The sequence below is a fragment of the Nerophis ophidion genome, linkage group LG05 (genome assembly GCF_033978795.1).
Source record: "Nerophis ophidion isolate RoL-2023_Sa linkage group LG05, RoL_Noph_v1.0, whole genome shotgun sequence".
In the NCBI taxonomy this organism is placed as follows: domain Eukaryota; kingdom Metazoa; phylum Chordata; class Actinopteri; order Syngnathiformes; family Syngnathidae; genus Nerophis; species Nerophis ophidion.
Genome location: NC_084615.1, coordinates 41,320,536 through 41,332,904, shown reverse-complemented (window position 1 = coordinate 41,332,904; position 12,369 = coordinate 41,320,536). Strand labels below are relative to the sequence as shown.

At 42.1% G+C, this 12,369-nt stretch overlaps 1 protein-coding gene across 1 annotated transcript in view; it reads left to right on the top strand.

Moving 5' to 3' along the window:
• The window catches only part of LOC133553686 (hormonally up-regulated neu tumor-associated kinase homolog), a 38,095-nt gene extending 26,230 nt beyond the window's left edge, over positions 1-11,865 (top strand). The window contains exons 7-10 of the mRNA XM_061902163.1: positions 2,007-2,142; positions 9,540-9,717; positions 9,792-9,999; positions 11,044-11,865. Of these exons, the coding sequence (XP_061758147.1) occupies positions 2,007-2,142; positions 9,540-9,717; positions 9,792-9,999; positions 11,044-11,507 (986 nt within the window). The 3' untranslated portion in view covers positions 11,508-11,865. The remainder of the gene's footprint in view (positions 1-2,006; positions 2,143-9,539; positions 9,718-9,791; positions 10,000-11,043) is intronic.
• The last annotated feature ends 504 nt before the right edge of the window (positions 11,866-12,369 follow it).

Sequence of the window (12,369 nt, the reverse complement as noted above, 5' to 3'; positions counted from 1 at the left end):
ATAGTTATTTGAATGACTCTTACCATTATATGTTAAGTTAACATACCAGGCACCTTCTCAGTTGGTTATTTATGCGTCATATAACGTACACTTATTCAGCCTGTTGTTCACTATTATTTTAAATTGCCTTTCAAATGTCTATTTTTCGTGTTGGGTTTTATCAAATACATTTCCCCCAAAAATGTGACTTATACTCCAGTGCGACTTATATATGTCTTTTTTCCTTCTTTATTATGTATTTTAGGCGGGTGCGACTTATACTCCGAAAAATACGGTAGTTAATAGTAATGGACCCTTATTGGGTCAATTTGTAAACTCTAAGTTACATAAACATTGATATTATCTTTGTGGGCTCAGAGATATAAATTCCGTTAAAAGTGGAATCTGTTGCTTAATGCATGTCATACTGGGCGTCATAATATAAGTAGCGAGCTACTTTTGCCGTGTAGCCTGCTATAATCACTGTGGATAGCTATCCCCTGTAGTTTAACTAGAGTAACTTGTAGCTTAGCTTACTACATTTTCCAAGTGGCTTGCCCATCACTGGCTGTGACCCATTAGAGCCCATAGTGGCTCTGTGGTGGTTGCTGTGTTGTTCGTCTGCTCCGTAATGTGCATTAGCGCCACCTACAAGACTGGAGTAGAGCAGTATCACACAGATTTGTGTGATTTTACCAATCAAAACTTTCGATTCAAGAACTCCTTCATTCCGCACTCCATCCAGCTGTATAATCACTCGCCATACAGCAAGAGATATCTGTCTATTACCTGACCTATGTTCTATGTTATCTACCTCTCGTTATTTATAAAGTCTATTTTCTGTTTATTTTATGCTGCCCTATTTTTTGCTGCACCAGTTACATATACTTTAGTATTGTACAGTTTGTATATGGTAATTTTTATACAAACGTTTGATATATTGTATACATTGTATAAACATATAATATCCATCCATCCATCCATTTTCTGCTGCTTGTCCCTTTTTGGGGTCGCGGGGGATCAGTAGATATTATATACTGTATACATAATATGTAAACATTACATATGTTATTTTATATTGCTATTATGGTACATTTTTAGCCTACTTTATACCTGCATTAGAGGTTCCATCGTTTGTAACTGAGCTACTGTGTGGAACAATTTCCCTCGTGGATAAATAAATTTTGTCTAAGTCTAAATCGAAGTTAGGATTGCACTTAAATGCGTGCAGTGTTTCCTACCCGACTGTAATCTATCAATGGCAGTAGGGACTCTCGCTACTATATTGGATCCACTATGGATTGGACTCTCACTGTTATGTTGGATCCACTATTGACTGGACTTTCACAATATCATGTTAGACCCACTCGACATCCATTACTTTCGGTCTCCCCTGCGGGGAGGAGGGGGGTTGCCCACATATGCGGTCCTCTCCAAGGTTTCTCATAGTCATTGTCACCGACGTCCCACTGGGGTGAGTTTTTCCTTGCCCTTATGTGGGCTCTGTGCCGCGGATGTCGTTGTGGCTTATGCAGCCTGTTGAGACACTTGTGATTTAGGGCTATATAAATAAACATTGATTGACTGATGTTGCAGGGGCCAGCAGCTCGATGATGCCAATCGGCCATAACGCATGAAGCATGTCATTTTATGGACATCCTGGAAGAGACAAAACATTTTCAAAAACATGAAAAGCAAAACAACAATGTTCATAAATGGACATAGACTTTACTCTATGTCACTTTTTTTGCCTTTGTTTTTTTTTTTATGTTCTAAGCGGGCATAGCAGGACTTGCTGCTCGTTAAAAAGAGCAATACTAAAGTCAAGAGGCTATTTTTTCTTATTCTCTGGCAGACCAGATGTGTATGACATGTGTTTAGAGGCAGAGTAATGACGTCATCGTCTGTACGGGTTTGTAACAACAAACACGTTTGAAACACCGAACAACGTTCTGGTTATCTCTCTGAAGTCAGCACAAAGTGTCCGCCAATATTCCTATCGTTAAATTACCGCTTCCCCCGCACAGGCGCCGTAACGTTTGTGATGTATCTCCTGGAGCCGGACCCGGAGAAGAGACCCAGCGTCCGAGCGGCCATGCAGAGGAGATGGATCAATGAGGGTTACGCCAAGAGGCCACTACACACACGCTCACACAATAACAGGTAGCCCACACACTAACATATCTTCTTTAGAGCAGAAAGACATGTGCGTCGCATTGAAGGCGTTATGAGTTTCCAGCACGTTTGCCACTTGAGACACTGCTGCCTGCTCTCCGGCCAGGAAATGAAGGCAAATGAAAAGTCTTGTAGTCGTTTTTTGTGTGTCAAAGTGCGACTTGGGAGCCTTTTATCCAGACTCGGGCAATTATTTTGACTCGGGGGGCCAAACTTAGAGAAAAAAATGTGTCTGGGGGCCGGTATATCTGATTTTTAGGAACACTAATACCAAACCTCACAATAATGTCTGGTTGAATGCTAAAAACGTTATGACAGACCGCCTTTAAAAATATTATGGAATTTTTTATTTTTCTATGAAGGATAGAACCCTGAATGTTGACAACACATACACGTCACACCCCCTTTCGATCGACATATTTTACAATGAAGTGAAACGCAACAAAAATGCAACCAATAGTGAAACATGAACGCAACGGGTACAAAATAAAACCACCTAAATTCTGATATATCTGACATTTGCTGAATTTCCCCAGGGATCAATAATTATTGTATATGTCACTAAGCTTTAGAACTTTGTTGTGAAAATCTCCTTCTGCGTCTGTGGAAACTAGAGATGCGCGGATAGGCAATTATATCATCCGCAACAACATCACTAAAGTCGTCATCCACCCGCAATCCACCTGAACCAACATTTCATCAAAGCCACACCCACCCGCCACCCGCCCGTTGTCATATATCTAATATAGACGATGCAATGCATTAGTGAGGTTAAAAAGTGTAACTCCCTCCAAATAGCACAGACACAATGGCTTTCTTGAACTGATTTATTTGAAGGCTTACTTTCCCTTCAAATTCACTGTGAAAACTGTAATAAATAAAGCAGGTTACAAACGTAAAAATGATAACATGCACAGCATGTGGATCAAACATTTTACCAAGTAAAATACCAACAAATGACAAATACCTCGTTGGCCATACTCGGAAGTAGCTTCCTTACATCCGTCGACAGACCAAACGAGACACTTCAAAATAAAAGTATGCCCACATACTCTTTCAAAGAGTGCTGCTCGTTTTTCGTATGTGGGTAACAACATTTAACTATTTATAAATGGTTGATTTCTATAGGCTAGTAAGGTAAAGTGTTGTACCTGACAAGTTTGGGCTACCTTGCTTCTGCAGCCTTCATCAGAGGTGTCACGTGATGTTAGCGTGACGTTGTCTGTGACGTGTTATATGGATTGTACCATCAAGTGTTGTCAGGTACAACACTTTACCTACTAGCCTATATAAATCAACCGTTTATAAAAAACACGTCAGTAGGCTAAATAAACCTCTTCAACATAACATTTAACTATGTATAATGTAGCGGCTGGCTACGGGGTGTTAGCCAATGACTTTGGCTGGGGGGCGGGACTTCTGGGAGAGATAGGGAAGTGACGTTATTGACAGGAAGTGAGAGTTCGAGTTGTCCCTGGAAAAGCGTTAGAGACATGAGAGCTGTTGTGTGGTTGTATTACATCTTGTGCAATAAAGACAAGACAAACGAAGAAGTTTTATGAGCCCACATTCCTGGGATTATTACAATATTTATTTCCGAATTGGTTCAACCGCTACCCGCCCGAAACTATTTAAAATCTATTTTTTCGTCATGTCACCCTCCCAACCCGCGGTTTATCCGCGGACTCCGCGGTTGTGTCCGCAAACCGCGCATCTCTAGTGGAAACGCTTCTCGCTCACACTGCTTGGTGCCTCGTCTGAGCTGCTGTGACGTAGATGACCATAGTAACTAATTAGATTACCATAGTAACTAGTATATCATACATAAGCGCAAATTCCAAGCATTGAAATACTTTGTATAGTTGAAGACTTACGGTCATTAGAAAACATGACTGCACATAATAATGGGAGCTACACTTTCCATCTTAAAGATCTAAAAAAATTATTTGGGAATGTCCGGCGGGCCGGATTGAAAAGCTCAACGGGCCGCATGTGGCCACCGGGCCTTACTTTGCCCAGGTCTTCTTTTATCAGACATTGTGGAAATGCGATCACAATTAAAAAGTGCACCTTTGATTCTCCGAAATTGCATTGACAGATTTGTTTTCCGATCCAAACCAATTACATTTCTCTTATTGACTTGTTTTGCCTGATTGTACTGAGCAGCCAGGACATTTTTTCTTGTATGGTTATCACACTCTTCTTCCTTGGCCTCACTGTGGAATGTGGAACGTTCACACACGCAGGGCCACAGCTAGGATTTAACAAATACCGAAGTAAAAGATTGGTGGTCCAAGAGGAGCTTTGAAAGGCTGACATCATGTGTACCCCAACCATAGTTGCCAACCCTTCAGATTTTCCCGGGAGACTCACGAATATCAGTGCCCCTCCCGAAAATCTCCCGGGGCAACCATTCTCACAAATTTCTCCCGTTTTCCACACGGACAACAATACTGGGGGCATGCCTTAAAGGCACTGCCTTTAGCGTCCTCTCTCACCTGAAAAGGAGACTATTAAATATGTCTCCATTATCCATAGGTTTATCTATAACCCATAAAGTAGGCAGGCACGGAGCTATTTCTCAGCATGTGTTTATTCCAGCCGGCACGTTATAATACACTGACACGCAACATCCGGATTCCCATCACGCACTGCTTCAAAACTACGGCAAGTAGTAAATAAAAAAATACTTGAAAATATACATACCCCCCGCTACTCCCCACCCCCCATCCCCCTAGCTCCTGAATTCGGAGGTCTCAAGGTTGGCAAGTATGACCCCAACACCAAATAAATAATATTACCTTGAGCAACACAATTAATTGAGGTCGAACTATCAGGTGTTATATCATCTAACATCTTTGACAATCAGCAGGATTTTGTAATAGTCCACTTTTTTTTTAATTAATATTCTGAAGTTTAGCGTAGTAAACAATTTTCACATCATAAAAACATCAATTTAAAAACTTTACCATGTCGGGGATTTGAAACCAAGACCTTGTGTATAGCAACACAACTATAAAAGACACCCGTCACAAGAGCTACCGGAAAATCCATGAGAGAAATTTGCTAGCGAGAAGGCCTTGCTAGCTCTGAGGGCACGCCACTGTTTGAACACACTCGCATTTGTTGCCGGAAGTCAGAATTGCGCTACTATGGAAACAAAAATAAATGCGCTGAGGAAAGAAGTTCTGGTGTTGCTTAAAATTACCAAAACATGGTAAATACTGTAATATTTCATATTGTTACGAACGTGTCTGTTGCTACATTATATATAGACTTGCAGTGTGTATACAAAATGTTGAAGGAGGATTTGGAAGTTATTTTAGAGCATATTTGCCAACCTTGAGACCTCCGAATTCGGTAGATGAGGGTTGGGGGGGGTTTGAGGTTGGGGGGCGGGGTTTGGTGGTAGCGGGGGTTGTATATTGTAGCGTCCCGGAAGACTTAGTGCTGCAAGGGGTTTTGGATCTCTGTTCTGTTGTGTTTATGTTGTGCCACGGTGCAGATGTTCTCCCGAAATGTGTTTGTCGTTCTTGTTTGATGTGGGTTCACAGTGTGGCGCATATTTGTAACATTGTTAAAGTTGTTTATACAGCTACCCTCAGTGTGACCTGTATGGCTGTTGGCCAAGTATGCATGCATTCACTTAAGTGTGTAATAAAACCACATGTATTGTGTGACCGGGTTGGCTCGCTGTTTGTACAGAGGAAAAGCGGACATGACAACAGGTTGTAGAGGGCGTAAAAGGCAGTGCCTTTAAGGCAAGCCCCCGATATTGTTGTCCGGGAGAATTTCGGAAGAATGGTTGCCCCCGGAGATTTTCGGGAGGGGCACTGAAATTCGGGAGTCTCCTGGGAAAGTCGGAAGGGTTGGCAAGTATGTTTTAGAGGGATTTGAAGGCTACTGTACAACTGTGACTCCCAATAGTCACATTTTGAAAGTACATTTGCATCATCTTGTCACTTAAAGAAAATACCAAGGACATGACCTCAATGGTAGTTACGGCCACACTCACACGTACTACAGCAGAGCTACACGAGTCAGGACTTTCAGGCTTCACGCAAATTCAACCAATCCCCACCAATTATGAGCGACCTTGCAATTTTATCCAAAAACCACAACTTCCCAAACTCCCGGCATGTTTTGCCCAATGTCGGCGTCATTACTAATATTAGTTGGACTAAATTAAAGGTCTACTGAAAAGAGATTTTCCTATTTAAACGGGGATAGCAGGTCCATTCTATGTGTCATACTTGATCATTTTGCGATATTTTAAGAGAGTAATTTGACACTGAGCGCCTAGTGTGTGCTTTTCCTGCCTTTTAGTGTACTCTTAAGTGTGTATGGTATAAAAGGAGTAAAACATTCATGCAATATTTGTTTTCCCATTTTTGGCTAAATTGTGTGGTTTTTGAGAATATTGTTCCATGGACCACTTAAAAGATTGACATCAAATTTCTGAAATAATTTGTTTCTTTCTTTCAAGGGCAGCACGGCGGCCCAGGGGTTAGTGCATGTGCCTCACAATACGAAGGTCCTGAGTAGTCCTGGGTTCAATCCCGGGCTCGGGATCTTTCTGTGTGCCGTTTGCATGTTCTCCCCGTGACTGCGTGGGTTCCCTCCGGGTACTCCGGCTTCCTCCCACTTCCAAAGACAAGCACCTGGGGATAGGTTGATTGGCAACACTAAATGGTCCCTAGTGTGTGATTGTGAGTGTGAATGTTGTCTGTCTATCTGTGTTGGCCCTGTGATGAGTTGGTGACTTGTCCAGGGTGTACCCTGCCTTCCGCCCAAATGCAGATGAGATAGGCTCCAGCACCCCCCGCGACCTCAAAAGGGACGAGGGGTAGAAAATGGATGGATGGAATTTCTTTCATGTTATTAAAAAAAAAATCCTTTAAAAACATTGCAAATTTTGACACAAGTCTCCGAAAAACCTGCTGTGATTTAGGGCATTTTAAGTGAATACAATTACACCAAAATCCTGGAAGGGGTGACTCGCAAGCATCTGTTATGATGGCATCGAGCAGAAAGCCAAAGAAAAAGTGACACAGCATCATCTTTAAAATGTCACTTATTGTGCAACAGTGACTATTTAATGATGCTAACCAGGGCCGCCCCTTCTTATACGGAGATCTCACAGTAGTAGGACCCCACGACCCAAGAAGAAGTGCTTGTAAAATGTCAATTAATGGATGAGTGTGCGTTTCATGTGACAAGTCACCGCAAATATATTCGTAGCCCCTTTCTGCTCCGTCACTGATAAGAATGTAAATCAATTTTCCATGGTTTTAATCACAGTCCTCCATGGCGCACAGCGTTAATCTAAGGCGGACATACTGCGTTCGTGGGAACTTTGGCTTGTTAAGTTACATTTTAATCATCAATCCAACCATTTTGTACCACTTGTCCCGTTGGGGGTCGCTTGGGGTGCTGGAGCCTATCTCAGCTGCATTAATCATGTTAAAGTTATTTTGCACTAAAAACTTGAATCATTGAAGAATTTGAATTCCATGCATATGTATTAGTCCACAGCATGTTTTAATATACACATTATTATACCTTAATAGGTAGGATTACTTATTCCTTTTCAGACATGTTATAAAACAATGGCAATATGTAAATTATATGATGTATCATACATATTGTGACTGCATACATGTTCTAAATAAATTCAAACCATAGCCATGATATCATTGTTAATTCAATTCAAGTTTGAGTCATATAGCATCTGTAGTTTCCTAATGAAGCCTTCATATGACGCTCCTCTACTTTTTCCTGCCCCCGCCTGCTGCGGCAACAACAACAACAAAAAAACTGACGTAGGATAAAAAGTTTGGCAAAATGAAGCGAGTGTGTTACAGTAAGAAAGAACAATAAAAAGTAAGCGTAAGGTCAAAAAACTAGGTAGCTTGATTCCTCCATACCTGACTGCCATTACCATACACTGTGTCCAAACCATACTTGCCAACCTTCCCAGATATTCCGGGAGACTCTTAAAATTCAGCGCCTCTCCTGAAAACCTCCCGGGACAAATTTTCTCCCGAAATTTAGGCAGAGCTGGAGGCCACGCCCCCTCGAGCTCTATGCGGACCTGAGTGAGGACAGCCTGTTTTCACGTCCGCTTTCCCACAATATAAACAGCGTGCCTGCCCAATGACGTTATAACTGTAGAATGATCGAGGGCGAGTTCTTGGCTTCTTATGTGGTTTTTTGTTAGGCAGTTTCATTAACGTCCTCCCAGCGCGGTAACAACACACAACAACAGTAGTCACGTTTTTGTCTACCATAGAGCAGTTTGTCTGCCGTAAACAGCAATGTTGTGACACTCTTAAACAGGACAATACTGCCATCTACTGTACATGCATATGGTTGAAAAAAAAGTGACAGAGAATACAACAAGGATGGACAATTCAACCCTTAACTCAACAATGAGTAGATGAGTGTTATGTGTGTGTATATGTGTAACTAAATGAACACTGAAATCCAAGTATTTCTTATATATATATATATATATATATATATATATATATATATATATATATACATACATATATATATATATATATATATATATATATATATATATACATACATATATATATATATATATATATATATAGCTAGAATTCACCGAAAGTCAAGTCTTTCATATATATATATATATATACATATATATATATATATATACATGTATGTGTGAAATACTTGACACTTAACCACGCCCCCAACAACGCCCCCCGCCCCAGCCCCGACCACGCCCCCCACCTACCGAAATCGTAGGTCTCAATGTTGACAAGTATGGTCCAAACCTAATTACCACACAGATCTTTCCGCGATACATGCAATTAAACGGTTACATATTCTTCACTGTATTAAAGCTGTAAAAAATAGTGCGTTAGCAAACTATTCACACAAATGTAAGGGTTACAAATAAAGTGCGTCTTATAATTACTCCAAGCATGCAATATATACATTTTCGTATTATCCAAATAAGGCAAATATTCCCCTTTTGGCTGAATAAACATAAAGCACCTGCCATCAAATGTAAATTAACTTAAATAGCATTTAGGCTCCTCCAGTATCAAAATGATTTCACACAAATAAAAAGTGTTGTAATATTGTGTGGGCTCGCAATAACATTCTGTTCAGGGCCCCAAATTCGCCAGGGTCAGCCCTGATGTTAACAGTAATACATGTTCTTACGCCCTCTCGTCCAAAAGTCATCCCTCATACTTAGCTACACATCTTAAAAAGAATGCACTGGCCTGTCAAATGTACATCAGTCACATCCGTACACATTAACTGTCCGACATCAAATCCACACATTGACCAAGTGCCAGCCTGGCAATGTTGCCTCATCTCGCCGCCACCTCCCCTCCCAGGTTGCAGGCGGAGGATCTCGACGCATCTGTGCTGGCGCACATGACTGACACGCTGGGTTACTCGCTTTTGGAAACGACGCACACGCTCACCGCCAACCGACCCTCCGCCATCATGGCCTCCTATCACCTCTTGCTTGCCAAACACAAGAGGAGCCTGGAAGTGGCGAAGATCAACAAGGTGAGTGCACGCATCAGTGAGGATGTGGTTAAAAAAAAAAAAAACATCCCTGTGCTCCTATACACCCTTTTTAGGGTGACAGCTCCAAGCCGCCAATCAGACGTCCAAAGGCTCGCCAAGTGGCGGAAAAGCGGCGTGTAAGGATAAGAGCAGAGCAAGAAGACGATGAGAAATGCCCCCCGTTGTCCTCTCTGCCCCCTCTGATCCCCACCGCCTCCCAGGAAGCCAATGATGAGGACACGGCTGCCATTTTGGACACCAGAGAGACTCTGCTTTTTGACGGTAACACAGAACTAAAGGCCTAATGACAACTTTGGGTTATTGTCAGAGTGTATTGTTGTGTACAGCAGTGTTTAACAACCCCTGTGCCGCGGCGAGATACAGTCTGGTGTGCCGTGGAAGATTATCTAATTTCACTTATTTGGGTTAAATATTTTTGCAAACTAGTAATTAGAGTCTGCAAATGATATGTTGTTGTTGAGTGTCTGTGCTGTCTAGAGCTGGGCAGATTAACCGTGTAATAGTCTTCCATATCAGTAGGTGGCAGCCGCTAGCTAATTGCTTTGTAGATGTCGGAAACAGCGGGAGGCAATGTGCAGGTAAAGAAGTTTTTAATGATTAAACAAAAGGTGAGTGCCCCTAAGAAGGCATTGACGCATAGGAAAGGTTATGCAGAATGAAACTAAAACTGAACTGGCTACAAAGTCAACAAAAACAGAATGCTGGATGACAGCAAAGACTTACTGCGGAGCAAAGACGGCGTCCACACTGTACATCCGAACACGACATGACAATCAACAATGTCCACACAAAGAAGGATTAAAAACAACTGAAATGTTCTTGATTGCTAAAACAAAGTAGATGCGGGAAATATTGCTCAAAGGAAGACATTTAAATGCTACAGGAAAATACCAAAAAAAGAGATAAAGCCACCAAAATAGGAGCGTAAGACAAGAACTAAAACACTACACACAGAAAAACAGCAAAAAAATCAAAAAAGGTCACGGAGTGATGTGACAGGTGGTGGCAGTACATCTACTTTGAGACAAGAGCTATAGTGATGCATGCTTGGTTATGGTTTAAAGTCATATCCAACAATTGCGACAATGACTTTTTACTGTCTACTGAGTTTCATTTTTTTTTAATGATTTCAGCTCGTGGTGTGCCTCTGGATTTTTTCCAATGAAAAATTTGCGCTTTGGCTCAAAAAAGGTTGAAAAACACTGGTGTACGGTGCTTATAACCAGTTTTTAAGGACACATTAGCGTAATGAGGAACTTTTAACAAATATAGAAACAATCTGTTTGTGCCGTCTCGTTTGGCCAGACAAGGAAGACTCTGCCCCTTCACCCGCCGAGCCAACCAGAGACTGCGGCCCATCAAGAGAAATCCGTCGTACGAACGGCGGCGGTGAGCGTACCGCAGTTCAGGGCCTCATCTGGTTGAACACGGTGGAGGAGAGCGCCGCTTCTCCGGAAATGCACAGAGCCCCGCCCACCACGCTGCCCCACCTCCGCCACCAAGCGCTGAAGGAAGGACGAGGCAGGAAGGTAGTATGGGTCTCTGGCGCCACTGGACTCCAGGTGAGCGGCTCCAAAACCCTTCCCTCGCCGAGACACCCTCAGGCGGGGAGGGGCGTGAGGGGGGAGACGGCGGCGGTCGGGTCCAAAAGGAACTCTGTCCAATCACGCTCGACTCTGTGCCGCTGTGCCGCTAACGCCAATCTGCCGCTACTTCCTGCCGCACTGCAGAGGAAGACAGACAGGAAGATGCAAAGCATAAACTATTGACGCTAACGGTCACGTGAATGGGACGAAGACACCTTAAAGGACGCGTAAAAAATGGTTAGCAAACAAACAATAAGTGAGTTTACAGTGGGCTGAAAAATGAAGGTAATGTGCTAATTAGTGCTTTACATTTGAAGTCAGCAGCGGGACAACATTTCTTGAGAGGCGCTAACTGCACGTTTACTGAATCGCAAAAGCACGTTACAGTATCATGACTCACTGGCGCCCCCAGAAACCACCAGCGGTATTACAATGCAACACTTGACATACTGTATATATTTTGTTATACTATAATTATCACCAATTTTTTCAAAAGTTGGGGTGCCAAATGCAATCATATAATGAAAAAAATTGAATACTGTAGCCAAATGTGTATGTGATAACATTATTCTTGTCAATAAAATATATAATTTCTACTTTTTAATCTCCCCAAAAAAATGTTTTCTAATATTCACAAGATAAAAACACATATAAATCTGATGTACTCAGTAGCAAAGAAAATACAAACATTAGGTCATCAAAAATGTGTGTAATTTGTTATTGTTATGTCCAGACTTGGGTGTTTACTTCAGTGCGTGACAGTTTCGGTTACAACTGTAGCCTTCCTCGGACCGAAAATGTCAAGTATGGAAGTAAACACACAGGTCTGGCCACAAGAATACGAATTTCAAAGAAAATACATTTCCTATTTTGCATGACATGTTTCATTGTTGCATGAAAGAACAAACTTCAGGTCTTCATCAGTGTTTAGCTGAGGCAGGGGTAGACAACCCAAACTCCCCTGCACCACTTCCCCGAAGACAGCTGGCACTCCATTCGGCGACAGAAAGTTCTGTGAGTATGGCTTCCTGCGCTTCGTGCACCT